We start from the raw sequence: 24,366 nt of genomic DNA, 5'->3' as shown, positions 1-24,366 counted from the left end.
ATATGTATATATATATATACACACACACACACACATATATATATAGCATAGAACATTATAGTGTGTATATATGTGTGTGTGTGTGTGTGTATATTCATTCTGTGCCTGTATATGTAACAAATATATATATGTTTATGATTGCTACAGCCTTCTCATGAATAGTCGCCTTTATCAATATATAAAGACTTTTTTGTTGTAGGTTTTGACTTAAAGTCTACTTTGTCTTAGTTTAGCTATCTCTGCTCTTTCTTGATTTCCATCTGCGTGGAGTATCTTTTTCTGCACCTTTACTTTGTGACTGTGTGTGTCTTTAGAGCTGAAGTTAGTCTCTTGTAGGCAGCATATAGTTAGTTGGTTCTTGCTTTTTTAGTCATTCAACCACTTACATCTTTTGATTGGAGAATTCAATCCATTTACATTTACAGTAATTATTGATAGTTTAGGACTTATTAATGGCAGAAAGGATTCTAAAGGATAATGCCATCTTATTTATTGTTTTCTGGATGTTTTGTAGATACCTGTACCTTTCTTCCTGTTTTGCTGTCTTTTCTGTGAACTGGTGACTTACCATAATGGTATGCTTTAATTCCCTTGTCTTTCTCTTTTGTGTATCTACTGTAGGTTTTTGCCTTGTGGTTACTATAAGGTTAACAAAACATCTTAGAGATACAACAATCTGTTTTAAGCTGATAACAATATAACTTCAATCACGTATAAAAACTCTCATTTTACTCTTGAAGTTTTGAGTTTTTTTAAAGTGAGAATAGTTACTTTTTGTTACTCATGAGTTCAGGGAAAATATAAATATTTGTATGCTATCTGCCTCGGGCATTTCCTAACTGACTAGAATTCAAAGCTTCAAGGTTGTTTAGGATTTAAGGGTAATTTGGTTTAATTTCATGTGTTTATGGATTTAATTTCTTATATATACATTCTTTGTGGGACAAAGACTCTAGCCATTCTAAAAATGATCACGTAACATAATCATTTCAACTCTTATTTTTTATTTCATAACATCTTATTTTCCATGGAATCTTTTTTTTTTATTAAATTTTTTATTTATTTTCAGCGTAACAGTATTCATTGTTTTTTCACCACACCCAGTGCTCCATGCAATCTGTGCCCTCCCTAATATCCACCACCTGGTTCCCCCAACCTCCCCCCCCCCTTCAAAACCCTCAGGTTGTTTTTCAGAGGAATCTTGTGTCCTGGTGAGAGACAGCTTTGTAACATATCAGTAAGGGTTTGAGGAGACTGCCTTTGAAGTTGGTTACTCTTCTCGCATTGGTTCCTCTCCCAGCACTCTCTCTTTACCTGAGGGGTCTGCTGTTCATCTGCTTCTGCAGCTTGGCTTCTCCTAAAATGGACACAATCTGCTGACCACCCCACAGAATCAGCAGGTCAGATAGTAGCATACACTTGTCCATTGTAGAAGTCATGGGATAGTGATTTGAAAATCTTAGCCCCTCATTTTTTCCCCCTAATCTTTAGGCCATACTCATTTTTCTTTTCTTTTTTAAGTTTTTATTCCAGTTAATACACAGTGTTATATTAGTTTCAGGTGTACAATAGAGTGATTCAACACTTTCATACATCACCTGGTGCTCATCATAAGTGCACTCCTTAATCCCCATCACCTATTTAACCCATTCTTCCACTTCCTTTCCCTCTGACAACCATCAGTTTGTTCTCTATAATTAAGACTCTTGGCTTGTCACTCTTTTTTTTCCCCCTTTGCTCATTTATTGTTTCTTAAATTCCACACATGAGTGAGATCATATGGTATTTGTCTTTCTGTGACTGACTTATTTCACTTAGCATTATCCTTCTAGTTCCAGCCGTATTGTTCTTACAAACTTCAATAATTGGTTATTAGTTTAGGAGGGTTTTTTGTTGATTCTTTCAGATTTTTTATATAGATTATTCTGTTATCTGCAAACAAAGACAGTTTTATGTCTTTCCTCCCAAATCTGTATACTTTCATTTCCTTCTTTTTTCTTCCTGATTGCATTAACTAGTCTTCCAGTACAACATTGAAAAGGAGTGGTAAGAGGGATGTTCTCGTCCCTTGTATGATATTAATGGAAAAGCCTTAAGTTTCTCACCAGCAGGTAATATGTTAAGTGTAGGGTTTTTTTTATTTTTATTTATTTTTATTTATTTATTTATTTTCAGCTTAACAGTATTGATTGTTTTTGCACCACACCCAGTGCTCCATGCAATACGTGCCCTCCTTAATACCACCACCTGGCTCCCCCAACCTCCTACTCCCCCACCGCTTCAAAACCCTCAGATTGTTTTTCAGAGCCCATAGTCTCTCTTGGTTCATCTCCCCTTCCAATTTCCCTCAACTCCCTTCTCCTCTCCATCTCCCCATGTCCTCCATGCTATTTGTTATGCTCCACAGATAAGTGAAACCACATGATAATTGACTCTCTCTGCTTGACTTATTTCACTCAGCTGAGTGAAATATGTCCATTTGCTTTTAATCTATGTGTATCTTTATATTTAAAGTGGGCTTCTTATAGACAATATATAGTTGAATCATGTTTTCTGATCTACTCTGACAACCTCTTTTAGTTGGTACATTTAGACTATTGACATTTAAAGTGATTATTTGACTGGTGGATTAACATCGACCATGTTCATTACTGTTTTACAACTTTTGCCCTTGTTCTTAGTTCTTATGTTTGTTTTCCACTTTTTCTACTTTGTCATTTTAGTTGAGCATTTCATAGGATTCTGTTTTCTCTACTTTTTTGGTATGTAATTTGTAAGTTTTTTAAACTTTTTAAAATTATCTAAGAATTTGCAGTGTACATTTCCAACTATTCCAAGTCCACTTTCAAATAACACTATACTACTTCATGGGTACTGTAGGTTCCTTGTAATTACAAAATAATCCTAATGTCTTCCTTGTATCATTGCTATCATTCAATTCACTTAATGTGAGCATATATAAGCATGTATTTGTATTTATGTGCACATATGCGTGCATAATATATAAACATAGGCGTATATAATTGAGTATGTAATTGCTATTATTGTTTAAACAGTTATCTGTTAGGACAATTATGTATAAGGAAAATAAGTTTTTATCTTACCTTCATTTATTCCTTCTTCTGTGCTCTTCCTTTCTTTGTGTAGATCTGAGTTTCTGACATATATTATTTTCCTTCTCTCTAAGGAACTTCTTTTTACTATTTCTCTCAAGGCAGGTCTACTGGTAAATTCTCTAAATTTTTATTTGCCTGAGAAAGTCTTTATTTCTTCTTTACTTTAAAGGATAATTTTGAGTATAGAATTCTAGGTTTTTTTTTCCCTCTCTCAATACATTAAATAATTCACTCTATTCCTTTTGGCTTGCATGGTATCTGAGGAGAAGTTGGATATGGTTCTTCTGTTTGATTTTGTAAACATTAAGGGTTTTTGTTTTTTTTTTTTCTGTGACTTCTATCAGGATTTTTGTTTTCTTTCATTTTCTGTAATTTAAAAATGATATGCTTTGTGTAATTTCTTTTGGCATTTATCCTATTGATGTTATCTGTACTTTCTGAACCTGGGGTTTGTTGTCTAACATTAATTTGGGGGAAATTCTCAGTCATTATCATTTGAAATATATTTTTTTCTGTCCCATTTTCACTTTTCTCTCTTTCTGGATTCCCATTATGCATATATCACACCTTTAGTTATCCCACTGTCTTTATATAATGTTTTTTTTAATTTTTTTTATTTCCTTTGTTCTTTAGTTGTCAAAGATCCTATTGACATATCATCTAGTTAAGAGATTCTTTCCTCATCCATGTCCCATCTACTAATGAGCCCATCAAAGTCACCGATCTTGTCTTTTACTGTGGTTTTGATCTCTAGCATTTCTTTTTTGTTCTGTCTTTGGGTTTCCATCCCTCTGCTTATAATGGCCATCTGTTCTTAAATGCTGTCTATTTTATCCATTAGAGCCCTTAGCACATTTATCATAGTTATTTTAAATTTCTGGCCTGATAACTCCAACATCCATGCGATGTCTAGCTCTGAAGCTTGTTCTGTCTCTTCAAATTTATTTTTTCCTTTCAGTATTCCTTGTAATTTTTTTCTTCATTGATAGACATGATGTACTGGGTAAAAGAAATGGCTATAAATAGGTCTTAGTTAATGTGGTGGTGAAGTGTGGGTGGAGGGGAAGCATTACATAGCCTCTCAATTAAGTCTTAGTTTTTTAATGAGCCTGTGCCTCTGGACTGTGAACTTTACAGGTGTGTGTGTGTGTGTGTGTGTGTGTGTGTGTGTGTGTGTTTATTTTTATTTTTTATTCCACCTTAGATGGGGCAAAATGGCAAAAATATTGGAGCTGGGTATTTGTCTTCTCCAGGTCATTTAAGTTCTTATGATACCTCAGTAGTTTAGATTCTGCTTTACTACTTTCCATTGAGGGCAGAGCTTCTTAAGAAAAACAAAGTGTTGGGATGTATTTCAAAATATTTCCTTTTCCCCTTTCTCTGCCAGAAACCTGAGGGGATTTTTCTCAGTTATTTACTAAGGAATCTGCTGGAAGTAAACCTCACAATATTTTTTGGACTCCCTACCCCCCCAACCCCCCATGGCTGGTTTCTCCTGGACAGTTTTTAACTTTCCAAATTGCCTGTATTGAGACTCCAGCAATTCATCAATTATGGTTTATGTTTCCTACTCCAACTCTCATTGCTATAACAGTTTCTGTTGTTTGTGTCTCTAATCTAGGAGACAACAGTTTGCCCTGTGTCCTCCCCTTTCTTATTGATCCAAGAAGAGTTGTTGATTGTTTAGTCTTTTCTGCTTTGTATTTGTTGTTAGGATGAAATAGTGACTACAAGCTCCTACATGCAGAACTAGAACTAATTTGTTTTTGATAAATTTAAAATTAATGTAAAAATAAAAATAAATTAAAGTAAATTTAATGTAATAAAATATAATCTTTGCTTTTTTATGTTTTCTACTTGTTTTGCCTTGCTTAAGAGTGAATATTTTATGTCATGATTATATGAATCTCACATTATTGAAAGTTACCTCATGATATAATTATAAAATAATTTCATCTAATTAATTTATGAGAAGGAAATGTATCTATTATTTTTTGTGTGTGAAGAACTTACCTTTTTGTTCAAATTCTTTGTTATTTTTGATTATATGGATTTATTCACCTCTGTTTTGAGAATCTACCTTTATTATAGGATAGACATTAAATCTTATCTGGGCTTTCCTTACTAATTATTCTGATTTTATTCTTATGAGTGTACATTCAACAGCACAGATTTACTACCTCAACTCCTTCCTAATTGCTAGTTTATTTGTTTTTGGAGCTGATATTTCACTTAATGCTTCCATTTCATACCATATGTATTAACCTATCTTTTTTTTTTATGGAAAAAAAAACACAAAAACACAAAAACAAAAAAAAAACACCAAAAAACAAAAACCGATCTAGCACTCTGCTGGAAATTATCAAATGACTCTAGTATATGATATTTGTCCTCATAAGTATAGGTCAGTTTTTTTTTTTTAAATTTTTAGTTCTTTTATAAACATATAATGTATTATTAGCCCCAGGGGTACAGGTCTGTGAACCGCCAGGTTTACACACTTCACAGCACTCACCATAGCACATACCCTCCCCAGTGTCCATAACCTCACCACCCTCTCCCTTCCCCCCTCCCCCCAGCAACCCTCAGTTTGTTTTGTGAGATTAAGAGTCTCTTATGGTTTGTCTCCCTCCTGATCCCATCTTGTTTCATTTATTCCTTTCCTACCCCCCAAACCCCCCACGTTGCATCTCTACTTCCTCATATCAGGGAGATCATATGATAGTTGTCTTTCTCCAATTGACTTATTTCACTAAGCATAATACACTCTAGTTCCATCCATGTCATTGCAAATGGCAAGAGTTCATTTCTTTTGATGGCTGCATAGTATTCCATTGTATATATATATACCACATCTTCTTTATCCATTCACCTGTTGATGGACATCTAGGTTCTTTCCATAGTTTGGCTATTGTGGACATTGCTGCTATAAACATTCGGGTGCACTTGCCCCTTCGGATCACTACATTTGTATCTTTAGGGTAAATACCCAGTGTTTAGGGTAAATACCCAGTAGTGCAATTGCTGGGTCATAGGGTATGACCATGTCATAGGGTATCTATTTTCAACTTTTGAGGAACCTCCATGTTGTTTTCCAGAGTGGTTGCACCAGCTTGCATTCCCATCAACAGTGTAGGAGGGTTCCCCTTTCTCCGCATCCTTGCCAGCATCTGTCATTTCCTGACTTGTTAATTTTAGCCATTCTGACTGGTGTGAGGTGGTATCTCATTGTGGTTTTGATTTGTATTTCTCTGATGCCGAGTGATGTGGGGCACTTTTTCATGTGTCTGTTGTCCATCTGGATGTCTTCTTTGCAGAAATGTCTGTTCATGTCCTCTGTCCATTTCTTGATTGGATTATTTGTTATTTGGGTATTGAGTTTGATAAGTTCTTTATTGATTTTGGATACTAGCCCTTTATCTGATATGTCATTTGCAAATATCTTCTAGTATGGGTCATTTTTATAATTTCTGCCTAACTGGGATTGTCACTTACAGTGGATAGTAGTTACTTAAATATAGGCTATGATGATGTGTGATGTAATTGTTTCTTTAGACATAAGACACCAGGAAGAACAATACTTATACTTCTTATTTGTGTTTCTGTTGCATTTCAGCAGAATTCTACTGTGTTCCAAGAAGAGTTGATAACCTAGTTCAGCCACTATAGTGCTTGTACTATGGACCCATGAATGAAGTAGTTATGAATGACAAGGATGAAGTCTTTCCATGGGTTCTTTCAGTATATTGTCTTCTTAGTAAGGTAGTTAAAGTGACAGCCACTATTAACGTTTGTCATTTCAGAAATACATATGGAGGGGCACCTGGTTGGCTCAGTGTGTTAAAGCCTCTGCCTTTGGCTCAGGTCATGATCCTGGGGTCCTGGGATTGAGCCCTGCATCAGGCTCTCTGTCCACAGGGAGCCTGCTCCCCCCCCCACCCCACCTGCCTCTCTGCCTACTTGTGACCTCTGTCTGTCAAATAAATAAAAATCTTAAAAAAAAATACAGATGGAATCTGAGCCCTTTATATGGTTTCATCTGTTAATACATTTAATTAACAACTTGGTAACAACTTATAGTTGTTTACATTAGGTCCCTTTCATGGTGGAAGAGTTGTGAGTAGTTCTTACTGTGGTAAAGATGTTTCCCAATTATGGTTTTGGTTTTGACTATCCTATGGCAGTAGCTTGGCCATTAAGAGATCCGAAGATAGTAAGTTTAATGTCCTTCATAACATTGCTTAGGACAAAGAAATATCTTTACAGCCAAGAAAGTACAACAGTGGGCACATAACCAAGTGATCTACTGGTGTAGCAATATATGGTATGCAAAAGTGTGGAACTAATAGAACATGGGAATAGCCTTTTAAAGACGCAAATAAAGGTACAAGTAAGTATGTTTGGTGATGACACTTTGTGCTTTAACATGTGATAAATACTTTTGAACCAATGGACATTATAAGGTATCGTATTCCAAAATGCATAGGTTTGGAAACCAAAGATAGTCAGTGAGAGTGGCTCCATTCACCATCACTTCCTTGGGGGAATTTGAGCTTTCTGGACCTATAATTTTGACCTCTGCTTGGGTAGGGTGAATGCTTCTTCTGGGGACAGAGAAGCATTTCAGTAAACCTGAAGTTTTAGTAGCTCACTGGTCATTTTTGTTTCCTTGTGTTTGTAGATCAGGAGACAAAAAAACAGTTACTATCATGCCAGGTATAATTAAATTTCATTAATGCAAAGAAATAGAATGGTTGGCACACTTGGTGATAACTCTAAATGGGCAGTTGCAGCAATTGAAGCATGACAAGAGCATGATAATCATGGATTTAGCCTTCCTAGGTGGGAAGATATGGATCTGGGCAAGTGATCTAGATCAGCAGAAGTGCTGGACAAATGTGAGGAAAATCTAGAATGGATTATGGAGGAAGGAGATAATGAAAATCTTCTTGGGAACATATGCATGATAGAACTTGAACAACAAGAATACTTTGAAACTTTGAAACAAGAATACTTGTTTCATTAATGCTCCTGTATTTGAAGAAACAATGATGGAGTGAACTTACATGGAACATGAATACCTCTAAGCATGGGAAGATGTGGAGTGCATCTGATGATTTCAATGTTGCATACATATCCCTCTGTGCTTAATATCCCTAAGAATGTATATTGTTTTATACCATAAACTGCAAAGATTTTCTGCTTGAGAACTTTTCTTTGGATATCAAAACTGCTCAACCTACTATGTGGGGAAGCCTGAAACTGCCATGGAGTTAATACCTTAGAGCTACACCAACACAGAAATACACAGCTTCCTTGCCTCAAGTGAAACAAATATAAGTTATAGATTATGCACATTCTCCAAGAGGGCCATAGCAGAATTGCACCGCAATGTCCATATGGTAGAATACCAGTTAATATAACCACTTTTGGCATCCTTTCTTTTTCTGTCCTCTGTCTCCATTTCTGAACAAATGTGTTCCTGATGCCCCATCTAAATAAACTCCTGCCCCACTGAATTTGTTCCAAGGTCTTCTTTTTTATTTTTTATTTTTTAAAGATTTTATTTATTTATTGACAGAGGGAGAGATCACAAGTAGGCAGAGAGGCAGGCAGAGGGGAAAGGGGGAGTGATGCAGGGCTTGATCCCAGGACCCTGAGATCATGACCTGAGGTGAAGGTAGAGGCTTAACCCACTGAGCCACCCAGGCACCCCATGGGTCTTCTTTTAAAAAATAAGTAAAGCCATTGGAGCCTTACACATACACACACATACACACACACACAGAGCAATTTAATGTGATGATTTTTGATGTTTATCCATTCATCAGAACTAATTTACAGGTTATTTTTAGATGTTATGAATAGCAGAAACAGTATTATTATATTTTATTTGAAAAATAAACAAAAATTCAAGATTAAAATGTTCTTTGTTAGATTATGCTATTCTCTGTATGATGAATTTACATTCACATGATTGGTAGTGGTTGTATACTCCACAGGTATAGTGGTAGCAGGCTTAAAATGGTAGATGATGAATTTGTTCAGGATATGTTAAATTCGAGGTAGCTAAGTAGGGGTGGATCAGTGTGTAATGGGATGTATAGTTTTAGAGCTCCCCCCAAAAAGCAGTCAACATAATCTGGAAAAAGATATTTTTTTGCACAGTCTTTTTATAGCCACCTTTATGTCTTTGTTCCTTAGTGTATAGATAGCAGGATTCAAGACAGGGGTGATAGCAAAGTCCACAATGAAGAGATTTTTATCAATTGAAGGTGGGGGAGAAGGCCAGACATACAAAAACATGCATGGAGTGAAAAACAAAAAAACAACAGTGATGTGAGCTGACAAAGTAGCAAATGCCTTGGATAATTCTCCTGAAGAATGTTTCCAGACTGTGATCAAAATGAATGAATAGGAAAGTATTAGCAGGAAGAAGGTGACCGTGCTCATGAAGCCACTGTTGGCAGTAACAATAAACTCAAACTTGGCTGCATCTGTGCATGCAAGTTTTATGATCTTAGGAAAGTCACAGTAAAAGCTGTCCACTTTATTAGGCCCACAAAAAGGCAACTTTATAACAAATAAAAACTGAGACATAGCATGGATCACCCCAGTTACCCATCCAGTGACTACAAATGAAATACATGTTTTAGGATTCATGATTTTTAAGTAGTGAAGAGGCTTACAGATTGCTGTACACCTATCAAATGCCATGGCTATGAGTAACACCATCTCCACGCCTCCTATGATGTGAATAAAACATATCTGTGCCATACAACCTTGGAAAGAAATTACTTTGTATTCATTTAAGAGGTCTTTGATTATCTTGGGAACTGTGGTAGAGGAAAGACCCACATCAATGAGGGACAGGTTGGCCAGCAGGAAATACATGGGAGAATGTAGGTGAGAATCAAAAATTACCAAAAACAAAATAAAAAGGTTTCCCAAGAGGACCCCCAAATAGAGCAACAAACATATCAAGATGAGAAAAATTTTTTTCTCCCAAGAACAAGAAAGTGCTAGTAACACAATCTCAGTGACCACAGAGTCATTTAGTCCACCCATTGACTGGTACAGGAGAGCTGATTTTCAAGTGACCTGAGAACGAAAATTTAAAAGAGTAAGTATCACTGGCAGAAACATAGATCCCCTAATTGCCTTTCTAATTAAGTTAGATATAATTGCCTGAGGGGAGAAAAACGAAGACTTTGGAGGAAATAAGGTTAGCAGCAAATTTACTATATAAAGGGGGATATATGAGGGAAACATATGACTATAAATTTTGCAGATAGAGACAAAGGGATTACTTTAATTTTCACCCCATACTTAAATCTTTTTTTCCTCAAAGATTTCTAGATCATTATCTAGAATCCATGACCATTGCCCTAAGTGTTTTTTTAGTACCACATAATATCACATAAATATCTAATTCTCTATTCTCTTACCTGAAACTTTCTTAGTCCCTTAAATTTTCCCTTCTTGTAAAGCAGATGAACATAGGGGAAGGGAAGGAAAAATAAAATAAGATGAAAACAGAGAAGGAGGCAGACCAAAGAGATTCTTAACTACAGAAAACAAACTGAGGTTTGCTGGAGGGGAGGTGGGAAGTGGGCTGGAGTAATTGGTTGATGGGCTTTAAGGAGGGCACTTGAAGTAGTGAGCACTGGCTGATGTATGCAACTGATGAATCACTAAATTTTACCTCTGAAATGACTAATATAGTGTATGTTAATTAAATTGAATTTAAATAAAAATTATTTTTTTTTCATTCTTCACTGGGCTTATAGAGATCACCATGACAAAATTACTTGACTATATCCCATCACTCACTATATTGGGCTTTTTAGTTTAAATGGAATTCGGGTGCACAGGCTTATTATTAATACTAAGTTTATGACATGATTATCACCATTGGTCCAAAACCACTTTTAGTAAACAGATTACTTAATGACAAGCTAAAAATAAAATAAAATATTGTATATCTGAGAGTAAACAGGAGTTAATTTAATTATAAACAATAATTCTAATGATCACAGATAACAGATATGAGTGTCTCCTATATTTAGGGAATTGTGTTAAGTGTATTATTTTTTTCAAACCTCCTAATGACTGTTTTATTATCCCCACTTCACAAATGAAACTGTGCTTGAGAAAGATGAAGTGGCAAAACTAGGAGTGGTATATCTAGAGTTTTACTACTTGAGAATGTATTCTAACCAACGTTCTGTGCTTTTCAAGGCTGGCACTTCCAAGTACATTCCAACCCTCTCCAAGGATCAAGATACATTAATCTTTTTCCTACATCTGAAATTTTTACTTCCCTTAATGTGTTGGACATAGCATTTCTCCTTCAAAAATCAAATCTTTCAAGGATAGGGAGGGGGGTATCCTTCTTATTTTCCCTTTACTCTCTAAAAGCCCTTCACAGGTGAGTTTATCTTAACTTACACATTGTATTTACCCAACAAGCCAAAACAAGCCACTTGTTCCAGAAAATTCTTTTAGAGAAGTTACCAGGAATTTAGTACACAATGGTCTACATATAAAAATGTCACATATAATGAACAATTTTTAGGCTTTATCTTACATACTTGTTCTCCAAATTTGGTACTGTTGATTTTGAATTGTTTTTGAAATTTCTTCTGTCATCCGTTGCTGTTATCTGTATTGGCTGCCTATCCCAAAGCATTTTCCATACAATTTGTGATAAGAGAACACCTATCTGTTTAGGCATTTGATGGAAATTTCTGAGTTTTGGAAAAACATAGGTTCTTATCTTAGCTCTGGGATGAAATATGATAATCTATGTACCTTGGCCATGGATTGGTATAAGAGGGGCATGTAGCTGTTTTGATGAAATAAAGAACAATGCCTTTTGTGGAGGGTTTTCTTTTCCAGATTAAAATAGAAAGATTAATGTGGAGAAGTCTCTTTTTTGGGGCTCTTTTATCCTTGCATTCAAGATTAATGTGATGCCCAAAGATGCAGCACTCATGACCTTTGAGTATCTACGTGTTAAAGAAGATATTATGAACAGATAGAAAAATAATCCTGTCTAAAAGGTCTTTGATGTCAGAAAAAGGTCTACCTTCTGATATCCTGTTGAGAAAAATAAAAACTTACTTTAAGAGACTAAATACAGCAATGTTAACTTGAAGCTAGATGCATTTTTAATATTTGTATAACAGATCTTTCTTGGTTTTTCTCCTATATTTCTAACTTCTTTTTTTTTAAAGATCTTATTTATTTGACAGAGAGATGCAGTGGGAGAGGGAACAGGAGCAGGGAGAGTGGAAGAGGGAGAAGCAGGCTTCCCTGCCACTCCAGGCAGGTAGCCCAATGCAGAGCTTGATCCCAGGATCCTGGGATCATGACCTGAGCCAAAGGCAGATGCTTAACAACTGAGCCATCCAGGCACCCCTATTTCTAACTTCTTTTTGTATATTTCACTGATGCATGGATTCTCCCTCCCACCCCTACCAGCCAGATTATGAAAGATTTCCCTATCTATAGCTCTATTCCTGGACTCTAGCATAATAAACCCAAGACTTTACTGTAGTACATAAAAGGACATCCCTCAAACACTTCAAAGTTAAAATGTGCAAGGGTGAACTCATGATTTCATCCTCTTTTTAATGCTTTAGGAAATATCATGAGTATTCTCTCAGATGCTTAATCCAGGAGTCTTTGAGACACCTTTTATCCTCTCTCATCTTATATACCAGAAGGAAAATTACACTTCCTGAGTAGTTCTGTTTTGTTTCTTCCTCTTCATTTCCAGTCAGTTTTATTTCAGGTCTATTTTTTCTAATTAATGACCATAAAGGTTTCTGAATGATCTCTCTGCCTTCAATATTACCTACATTTCATACATTCTACACTCTGCTTTCAGATTTGTCTATCTAAAGATCAAATATGGTATTATATACAACTAACAAATCCTTGAATACTGTATCAAAAACTAATGATGACTATATGTTGGCTAATTAAACATAATAAATAAAGATCAAATATAGTCATGTAACTCTCCTATTTCATTTTCTGGTTCTATCATTGTGGATATGTTAAAATCTAGTAGCATATCACATCAAGCTCTTTATAAACTGAATGTGTTACTCTATTTTTTCACATTTCTCTGCTCTTGCATAGAGTGTCATCTGTGTTATTCCCGGTCATTACAAAGAGGAAACATATTTGCTTAAAAGGCCTGATAGACTTGGTTGCCATTCTAGTTCTGCAACATATGATCTATATAAACTAGGATATACTAGCTAATTATGCTGATGGTATTTATTTGTCTATATATTGAGAAGTGTCTAACTTACATCTCCAGATTTTTTTAAAAAAATTATTTAATTTTATTTTTTTCAGAGTTCCAAAATTCATTGTTATACACCACATCCAGTGCTCCATGCAATACATGCCCTCCATAATACCCACCACCAGGCTTACCCAAATCCCCCTCCAGAACCTACAGTTTGTTTCTCAGTCTGAGAAACATCTCCAGATGTTTTGAAGATTTGAGAGTACATGGGTAAAACTATCTGGCAGAAATGTTAATTCCACTTTCCTTTATCCTTCAAAACTGAGATTAAATATAAGCTACTCTGGAGTATTCATTTATAACCCTAAGCAGAGTAGTATCTCTGAACTACTGTTATATCTTGTACCTTTTTAAAAATAAAATATATAATTATTTCTTTATAATATAATATAATATAATATATTATAATTTATTTGAGAAAAGGGGATTTTAGCCAATTTGTATATCCCAGTAGTTAGCACAATTTCTGGCACAAGGTAGGCACTATCAAATGATAGTCTTCACTTACATTCAAGAAGACATGGTAGGCAGAATCAGAGCATAGAAGCTATTGTAGGATATTTGGTGGAGAATAAATCTTTACCAAATGACTTTGAGGTTTAAACTCATCGGCACCTGCTTGCTGATGGAGAATGGAAACCAATCTCGATCAGCAACCTCCTTGTCATGACATCATTCTCACAGAGTGACCTCAGCACCTCACAGTCATGAGTAGATCCTAAATCTAATGCAGTAAAACTGGAAAAAGTACAAACTTTCCTCTTTATTTTTTGCCTCAAACAAAATGTGTATAGTCATTACAGAGTATCTGGAACTGTCCTCAAATTATAGTAAAATATTAAAGCATCCTAAAGACATATTGCTAAACTGAAAACATCACTGGATATTTGGAAAAAATCAGTAATTTGAAAGAGCAGTATACTTTTTAAACTTAAGCCTCCAATGGAAAGCTGTTTGGTACATGAAGCAGGAAGAGAACTGTTAAACACACTTGAGTCTATGTTCAGAAGAGTTTTTGAACACATGACATAGATTAGAACTTCAGATAAACTAAGCTGAAAAAATAATTTGTTAAGTTAAAAAAAGATTTTAAAATAACATATAATGTAAATGTATGTATAGAAATATTTAGCCTTTATAGTATCTTTAGTTTGTGGGTTTTTAAGTGATTTTATTTTTTCCTAAATATGAACGCTTATTATCTATATTTTATAAGTAATATTTTAAAAGAAAATTTGAAATTAGTTTAAGAAATAAGAAAAATGATCTAGGAGTAATTTTATAAATAGCAGTATTGTATAGTAACTAATAGTGAGCATTCTGGGGACAGACTACCTGGATTCGAATCTCCATCTCCTTGATTTATGAACTATGTGTCCTTGGGTGAGTTGCTTCACTTCTCTCTCCCTGAATTTCCTCATCTGTAAAATAGGGTTGATAATAGTAGTTACCTTATACTGTTGTTGTTGTGAGGATTAAATGATTTAATATACGGACAACAGCAGAGTATGCTGTGGTACATAATAAGTACTTAATACATTTTTTAAAATAATTATGATGATTTTTAAGACTTGATCATTCAGTTCTTTCTGAACATAAGATAGCTTGCTCTGCCAGACTATACTCATTTGGAATGAAATAACCAAAATATAATGTTCCATGAATTCCCATGAATCTAATATCAGAGGAAAAAAAGGCATGAAAAATTGAAACCCTTTCATGTATCAATTTAATAAAGATATGGGCTCTTTGAAGAGAAATTCATCTCACAATATAATTGAAATTATCAAAATGATACCAGAACCTGTATAAAACTATATGAGTAAAAATTATTCAAATAAAGAGAATGAGGAAAAAGAACCTTGAGATAAAGGAGAAAGAAGATTTGGGAATGAAATATAACCAGTTCTTGGGGAGTTAGAGAGCAGGTTTCATGCTCAGGTGCAGATCTCACTCAGCAGGAGCTTCAAGAGACTGAGATGTACAGACAGTTCACAACCTTTTGAATTGCCACCATTTCTTGAGACAGATAGTTATAAATAGTTCCTACCATTTGGAAGGGAGTTAGTTAGCTGGACTGGGTGGTAGGACTGGGCAGAGTCCATAATTGCTTCTAATGGAAACCAGGACTTCTGTGTACACTGGTTTTCCCAAAGGTAAATTATCACAACTTGCAGAAGAGATCCAGGGAAATCAAGCAGTTCAATGTTATGATCTGTGATTTTGTGCTCTGATATATTTTTTTTCAAATTAGAGAATTTTAGGTTAACTTTAGATGTTTATTGTGTTATTGCAAGTTATATAAACCATTGATGGTATTAGTTGGGCACCACTATCACGTTTATGAAAACTATCACATTATACCCATAATGGTTTGTCTAACTTGGAATTTTGAGAAATAATGAATTAATACTTGAACATATCAGGGGGAGTTCCAAAAATAGTGAAATATTAGAATGGCAAAATCTCATTTGGTATTTTAACAACTTTTTGAAGGCTTGATATGTATACTGTAAAATTTATCCAGTTAAGTGTATTACTCAGTAATTTAAAATAAATTTATGGAGTTGTATAACCATTATCATTATTCAGTTTTAGAATAATTCAATCTCCCTAAAATATTCCTTGTGCCTATTTGTAGTTAATTCCCACTTCCATTCCCAGATCCAGGCAACAAGTAATTTGTATAATGCATCCAGAGATTTACTTTAGAATCAATTCAATTTACCAAACTGAAGCTTCTTGAGTGAAGGGAGGGCTGTGTTGTCTTGAGGAAGGACTCTTCTACACAGCCATGACTATTTTTTAAGTCGTTACTAAGCCATTATTTATTAGTTTTTTGAAGCTTTAGGTATTATAAGTATGGAGTGCAGAACAAACATGGTCCCCCCGCCACCCCGGCCACCAGCAATTTGCAGAGAATCAAGAGGCTGGTTGACAGGTTGAACAATTTTCTCTATTTCTATAATACCTTTGCAGAAGGCTTTTTAGTATGTTATCAAAACTACCTGTCACCCCTTACTAAAGTGCTCTACCTTTTAAAAATTGTAAACCCTGTTAATAATATCATTTCTTTGATTTTTTTTGTAACTAGACTGAAATTTTGGCTCTAGAATTTTCTATGTGTCTTTAAAAGTTCCTTCAGTGGGAAAGAAGTCCTGCCACTCATATCGCATAGAGATAGGGAGGAATTCCTTTGATCCACAGGCCAGTTACCTTGAAGATCCCACAAGCTTCAGGCTTCTACAGAAGACACTTGGGATCCATTTCATCCCGGGCACAGGTCACATACATTTCAGAGTAGTCCTTACCTCTGAAGCAGCATCAAGTTGTTTTAACAACAGGCAGTTTCACAGTTTGGAGTCTTTTTCCTGTCTCAGAATCTAAACAAATCACTCTCCCTCCGTTATAACAGGCCACCCAGAGCTTCCCCTAAGCATAGATACACATCCCATCTAGAATTTGTTCTTCTTTCTCCAGCTTGTAAACAATTCTGCGGTTGGAGATCTTTCCTGTCTGTAGGTCATAGTTAAAGGCATCCACCGAGTAGGACAGGCTGTCGATGTAATAGAAGATTTTGTGATCCAGGGACCAATCCAAACCATTGGAGATGTTCACCTGCTCAAAATACTTTTCTGCTTGGTGGTCCAGAAAGAGGGAGTACAGGGACCCGTGGTGCCACCCCAGAGCTGCCAGGTGGTCTCCTCGGCCATGGTGCCAGCAAAATATCTCCCAGCAGGATCTACCTTTCCATTATTGAACCAATTGTTTTTCTGGTCTTTATCTCCTGTGGCCAGGGCAACTGCTGAGTGATCTTCCCAGTTCAGAGCACAGAACTTTGTTCCAATGGTGGTGACATAGCCTCCTCCCTGGTGAAGGGTTCAGAGCTGATGGGGACATCCACGGTCACTTGCTGCACGCACTTGCTGAGCGAATCCCACTGGCAAAGTTTTTTTGCAAGAATATCTATAAAGAGCAGTGAGATGGATGCCTCCTCCCACACCGGAGACTCCCCGCACCAGCAATTATCCCACAAAACACACTCGATCTTAATGGAAGACATTGTTAACCGGAAGCTGTCTTGGTGTCAGTGACCCTTGGAGAACTGGCTCCACAGCCACAATTTGATACTGTATTTTTCCTATTCTTCAAAGGATAATGAGAATAATCAAAAATTTTGAGGTTATTAGATACTGATTTTGATTTTGAACTGTCACTAATTTCTGGAGAAAGAGAATGCTACTGTGGACAGTCAGAAATAGGGGTTTGTGGCAATCAGGTGGCCAATGAAATTTTTCTGTGCCTATCTCAGAGTGTGCTGTGTGTTTTCCTAAATCTATTCTTTAGTTATGTCCATACCTTGAGATACAAATTGGCATAAGTATACTGACAATTGGAATATTTCCATATTGGTTACCTAAGTCATGAAATGAAATCTGTTATGATAAGAAAAGCCAAGTGAAGCAAATTAGATCTAATTAACCTACTAAAATAATAAACCAAAGTAATATTTCACTTTAAGAAGAATTGTAGAGATTAGTACTATTATCAGTGAATTCAAAGATGGAGAGTTTTGGGGTGCCTGGGTGGCACGGTCAGTTAAATGCCCAACTCTTTGTTTCATTTCAGGTCGTGATTTCAGGGTCATGGGATGGTCAGACTCCAAGCTCAATGCAGAGTCTGCTTAAGCTTCTCTCTCCCTCTGCCCCTCCACCCTGTTCTCTCTCCCTCAAATAGGTAAGTAAGTCTTTTAAAAAAATGTTGAGTTTTGGTTTTCTGTGTGTGTGTTTTTCAATTGTAAGAATACTTGGTACTTGAGGCACCTGGCTGACTCAGTTGGTAGAGTGTGAGATTCTTGATCTCACAGTTGTAAATTCAAGACACTACTGGGTGTGGAGATTACTTAAAAATAAATATTTTAGGGCACCTGGGTGGCTCAGTGGGTTAAGCCTCTGCCTTCGCCTCAGGTCATGATTTCAGGGTCCTGGGATCAAGCCCCACATCGGGCTCTCTCCTCAGCAGGGAGCCTGCTTCCCCCTCTCTCTGTGCCTGCCTCTCTGCCTATTTGTGATCTCTCTCTGTCAAATAAGTAAATAAAATCTTAAAAATTTTTTTCTTAAAAGAATACTTGAGGGACCCCTGGGTGGCCCAGTCAATTAAGTGTCTGCCTTCAACTCAGATCATGATCCAGGAGTCCTGGGATGGAGTCCCACATGCAGCTCCTTGCTCAGCAGGGAGCCTGCTTCTCCCTCTGCCTCTGAGGCTTCCCCTGTTTGTATCCTATCTCTCTCTGTCAAATAAATATTTAAAATCTTAAAAACAAAACGAAACAAAAGAATACTTGGTACTTAATCTAAGAATACTTTATCTGCTTTCTTAACCGAGTTTTAAGTGTCCAGTACAGTGTTGTTAATTGCAGATAGAGTCTTGTTCAGTAGATCTCTAGAACTTAACTCTAGAACTGAAACTTTCTATTGAATAACAACTCTTAATTTCCCTCTCCCTTCTAGTCCATGGAAACCATCATTCTACTTTCTGTTTTTATGATTTGATTATCTTATTTTTAAAATTTTTTAAAAAAGATTGTATTTATTTATTAGAGCAAACATCGGGGAGAGGGGAGGAACAGAGGTAGAAGAAAAAGAGAGGGACAAGCAGACTCCCCGTTGAGTGGGGAGCCTTACTGGGGGCTCAATCCTAGGATCCTGAGATCATGACCTGAGCTGAAGTTACCCATTTAGCTGACTGAGCCACACAGGAGCCCCATGATTTGATTATTTTAGATACCTCAGATAAGTGAGTTCATGTAGCATTTGTTCTTTGATGACTGGCTGATTTCACTTAGTGTAATGTCCTCTAGATTCATCTGTGTTGTTGCACATGACATGTTTTCCTTCCTTTTTGAGGCTCTGTAATATTTCATTGTATTTATATAAAACATTTTCTTTCTTCATTCATTCATCCATAGAGGGACATCGGATTATTTCTGTATCTTGGCTATTGTGAACAATGCTGCAATGAATGTAGGAGTGTAGATATCTCTTTGAAATGAAATAAAACTGATTCCTTTAGATATAAACTCAGAAGTGGGATTGCTGTATAATAAGGTAGTTCTATTTGTAATATTTTGAAGAACTTCCATACTGTTTTCCAAAATGTGATACTAATTAACATTCCTATGAACAGTGTACAAGAGCTCCTTTTCTGCACATTTATTGCCAACATTCATTCTCTCTTTTCTCTTTTATAATAACCACTGTAATATATGAGGTGGTATCTTATTGTGATTTTGATATGCATTTCTGTGATGATCAGTGATCTTGAATACCTTTTCATATATCTACTGGCCATTTTTATGTCTTCTTTTGAGAAATGCCTATTCAGGTCCTTTGCCCATTTTAAAATTGGATTATTTGGTTTTTGCTGTTGAGTGGTCTGAGTTCTTTTTTGTACGTATATTTATAGAGAGAGTTGCATTTTATATGTATATATTTTATATATATGATATATATGATATATGATATATATGATATATATGATATATATGATAGATAGTATTAACACTTATGAGAAGTATAGTTTCTAAATAGTTTCTCCCATTCTATAGGTTGCCTTTCCCAGTCAGTTAATTGTCTTGCTGTACAGAAGTTTTTACATTTGATGTAGTCCCACTTGTGTGTTTTGTTTTTGTTGCCTGTGGTTTTGGTGTCATGTTGAGAAATCATTACCAAATGCGATATCATGAAGCATTTTCCTTGGATTTTATTTTAGAATTTTTATACCTTAAATCTTTATTCCACTTCCAGTTGATTTTTCTGTATGGTATAAGATAAGTGTCCAATTTCATCTTTTTGCTTTTGGAAATCTAGTTTTCCAAATGCCATTTGTTGAAGAGACTCTCTACATTATGTATGCTTGGCATTCTTGTCAAAGATTAGTTGACTATATTTGTGTAGGTTTATTTTGGGCTCTCTAGTTTGTTGTATTGGTCTATGTCTATTTTTTATGCCAGTACCATGGTGTTTTAATTACAATAGCTTTGTAATATAGTTTGAAGTCAGGCTTTGTGATAGTTCTAGCTTTGTTCTTCTTTCTCAAGATTGTTTTAGGTTTTCAGGCTCTTCTGTGGTTCCATATGATTTTTTGGATTGTTTTTTCTATTTTTGGTGAAAATACCAGTGGAATATTGCCAGGAATTGTATGATATATGTAGATCACATGGGATAAAAATGACATTTGAACAATATTAAGTCTTCTAATTCATGAATGTGAGAAATCTTTTCATTATTTATGTCTACTTCAATTTTTTACATTGGTGTTCCATAGTTTTCCATGTAGAAGTTTTACCTCCTGGGTTAAATTTATTCTTATGCCTTTTATTCTTTTGGTGGTAGTGTAAATGTGATTGTTTTAATTTCCTTTTCAAATGTTTATTGTTAATGTACAGACATGCAATGATCTTTTGTATTCTGATTTTGTATTCTACAACATAACTCCGTTTTTTTATTAGTTCTACAGTTTTTTGGTGTATGTGTGAGGAGCCCTTACAGTTTTTATCATGTGCTAACAGAAATAATTTTACTTCTTTACTTATGGCTTAGTTGCTTTTTATTTCTTTTTCTCATCTAATTTCTTTGGCTAGAACTTCCAGTACTGTATTGAATAGATATTGGATGAGTTGACCACCTTGCCTTGTTCCTGTCCTTAGAGGAAAAGCTTTCTGTTTTTCTCCATTGATTATGTTAGCTGTGAGAATTTTATGTATAGCCTTTATTATATTGAAGTTATTTCCTTCCATATCATTTCTTGGGAGTTTTAATCATGCAAAGGCATTTTTAAATGCTTTTACTTCATTTATTGAGATGATTGTATGATTTTTATCTTTTATTCTGTTAACGTTCTGTACCATAATAATTGATTTGCATATGTTGACTCTTCCTTAAATCCCAGGGATAAATTTTACCTGGTCATGGTGCATGATCATTTTAATCTCTGAATTTTGGTTTGCTTATAATTTGTTGAGAATTTTTACATCTATATTGATTGGGAATATTGGTCTGTAGTTTTCTTTTTTTGTAGTGTCTTTGTCTATTTTTTAAAATTTTTGTTTAAATTCCAGTTATTTAAAATACACTATAATACTGGTTTTAGGTATACAATAGAGTGACTCAGCAATTCCATACAACACCCAGTGCTCATCACAACAAATATACTCCTTAATCCCCATTACCTATTTAACCCATTGCCCCATATACATGCCCTCTGGTAACCATCTGTTTGTTCTCTACAGTTAAGAGTCTGTTTCTGGGTTTGCCCCCTCTCTCTTTTTCCCCTTCCCTTGTTCATTTTGTTTCTTAAATTCCACATGAATGAAATCATATTGTATTTGTCTTTCTCTGACTGACTTATTTTGCTTAGCATAATACTCTCTAGGTCCATCCATATCATTGCAAATGGCAACATTCCATTCTTTTTAATGGCTGAGTAATATTTCCATTGTATAAATATATGCCACATCTTCTTTATCCATTCGGCAGTTGATGGACACTTAAGCTGTTTCCATAACTTGGCTATTGTAGTCCTAATGTGAGACCTGAAACCATAAAAATCCTAGACAAGAACACAGACAGTAACTTCCTCGATATCAGCCAGAGTAACTTCTTTCTAGATATGTCTCCTGAGGCAAGGGGAACAAAAGAAAAAATAAATTATTGAGACAACATCAAAATAAAAACCTTATGCACAGCAAAGGAAATGACTAAACTAAATGTCTGCTTATTTTTTATATCAAGGCCTTCTAAATATTAATAGTGGCCTCGTAAAATGAGTTTGGAAGTGTTCTCTTCTGTTTAACTTCTATAAAGAGTTTAAGAAGGATTGATGTTAATTCTTGTTTAAATGTTTGGTAGAATTTACCAGTGAAGCCATTTGGTTATGGGCTATTCTTTTTTGTGAAGCTTTTGATTAGTCGTTCTATCTCCTTACTCATTATTAGTCAGTTCAGGTATCTGTTTGTTCATGATTCAATTTTGGCAGGTTGTGTATTTCTAGGATTGTATCCATTTATTTTAGGATATTCATTTTTTTGTCAGGTAATTGTTTATAATAGTCTTTTATGATCTTTTAAATTCCTTTGTTAACAGTCTTAAGGTCTCCTTTTATTTTCTTGAAAAAAATTATTTCTTTTTGTTTCACTTGAGCTCCATTTGTTAGTCTAGATAAAACTTTGTTAATTTTGTTTATATTTAAAAAAATTTAGAGTAGTTAGTTTCTCTTTTTTCTCTATCTTGTTTATTTCTGTAGCAAGCCACCTTCCCCTTTCCTTTGTTTTTAGCTTTCCTCAGACATCCAGCCTGTACTGGTTCATCAATACCAGTGAAAGGAAGATAGAAACTGGCCCCTCAGGTGGTGCACCAAAAGACTCTGGCCCTTGGATGCAGGTTCTACTCTCTCCTTCCTCCATGGGAAATGTATAGGGCTGATGTGATCTCTCGACACTGAGCTGTGCTAACTTGAGGCAAGGGCTCACACAGATAACGAGAGATTGCTCTTCTTTCTCAGTGTAATGCGGCTATTCTTGGTGTTTTGCTTATGTGAGGTATTATAACTTTTTAACAGGATTCTAGGCCTCTCAAAAAGGTATTGTGGTCTGTATGTTGTCAAATAAGTGTTTCTGTAGGGGAATGAGGGCTGGGACTTCCTACCATCTTGTTGACACTATCCTCTCAAAGATGCAGTTTGATTCCTACCACAATCTCTTTTGACTTGGCTATTTGACCTGTGCAGAAGTCTTGATGTATCTTTAAGGAAAATGATGTATTTTGTTATACTTAATTAGGTGATAATTCTAATTATACCTGTTGTTTCATATATGAATTCATTGCTGTATTAAATCACTATGTATTTTTGATTCCTGGTACATAGTTATTAATCTACTAAATGCATTTCACTGTGTGTATTTTTAGCAAAAATTTTTCCCAGTATGGTTGACATACAGTGTTATTTAGTGTCAGGTGTATAATACAGTGATTCAACAATTCCATACACTACCCAGTGCTCATCACGACAAGTGCACTCCTTAATCTGCATCTCCTCTTTTACACATTCCCCTATCACTTCACCTCTGGTAACTATCGGTTTGTTCTCTGCAATTAAGAGTCTCTTCTTACTTTTTCTTGGTCCCCCCCAAACCTTTTTCCCTTTGCTCATTTGTTTTGTTTCTTAAATTCCACAAGAGTGAAATCATGGTATTTGTCTTTCTCTGAGAGTTCTATTCTCTACCTCCATCCATATCATAGCAAATATCTAGATCCCACTCTTTTTTATGGCTGAATAATATTTCATCGCTCATATATCATGTCTTCTTTATCCATTTCATCTATTGATGGACACTTGGGCTACTTCCATAATTTGGCTATTGTAAGTAATGCTGAAATAAACATAGGGGTGCATGTATCCCTTTAAAATAGTGTTTTTAGGGTGCCTGGGTGGCTCAGTTGGTTAAGCAACTGCCTTTGGCTCAGATCATGATCCTGGAGTCCTGGGATTGAGTTCTGCATTGGCCTCCCTGCTAGGTGGGGAGTCTTCTCTCCCTCTGACGTCTCTACTCTCATGTGCTCTCTCTCTCTCTCTCTCTCAAATAAATAAATAAATAAAATCTTTTTAAAAAATAATGTTTTTGTATTTTGGGGGTAAATATCCAGTAGTATGATTGCTGGATCATAGGGTAGTTCTATTTTTAACTTTTTGAGAAACCTCATGCTGTTTTTTGGAGTGGCTGCACCAGTTTGCATTCTCACCAACAGTGCAAGAGGGTTCCTTTTTCTTTGTATCCTTATCAAAACTTGTTATTTCTTCTGTTGTTGATTTTAGCCATTCTGACAAGTGTGAGGTGATACCTTATCGCAGTTTTGATTAACATTT

General features: G+C 35.4%; 2 protein-coding genes and 1 pseudogene across 3 annotated transcripts in view; 1 reads left to right on the top strand and 2 right to left on the bottom strand.

The window, feature by feature from the left end:
- LOC308346819 (olfactory receptor 4F3/4F16/4F29-like) overlaps nucleotides 1–24,366 on the top strand; it is a gene marked incomplete at both ends in the record, with an annotated part of 298,432 nt that overhangs the window by 184,350 nt on the left and 89,716 nt on the right. The gene's annotated exons all lie outside the window — the stretch shown is intronic.
- Nucleotides 9,249–10,184, bottom strand: LOC308346818 (olfactory receptor 4F15-like; the record flags this gene model as incomplete). Its single annotated transcript, XM_080809866.1, has 1 exon — nucleotides 9,249–10,184. The coding sequence occupies one exon, from the start codon at nucleotides 10,182–10,184 to the stop codon at nucleotides 9,249–9,251; it is 936 nt and encodes a 311-aa protein (XP_080665992.1).
- Nucleotides 16,609–17,506, bottom strand: LOC308346034 (regucalcin-like; annotated as a pseudogene). The gene has a single exon. The product of its transcript is annotated as a regucalcin-like (transcript).

This window comes from Martes martes (genome assembly GCF_963455335.1).
Source record: "Martes martes genome assembly, chromosome: 7".
In the NCBI taxonomy this organism is placed as follows: domain Eukaryota; kingdom Metazoa; phylum Chordata; class Mammalia; order Carnivora; family Mustelidae; genus Martes; species Martes martes.
Note: the sequence above shows the minus strand (reverse complement) of the source record. Positions and strands in the feature narration are given on the sequence as shown.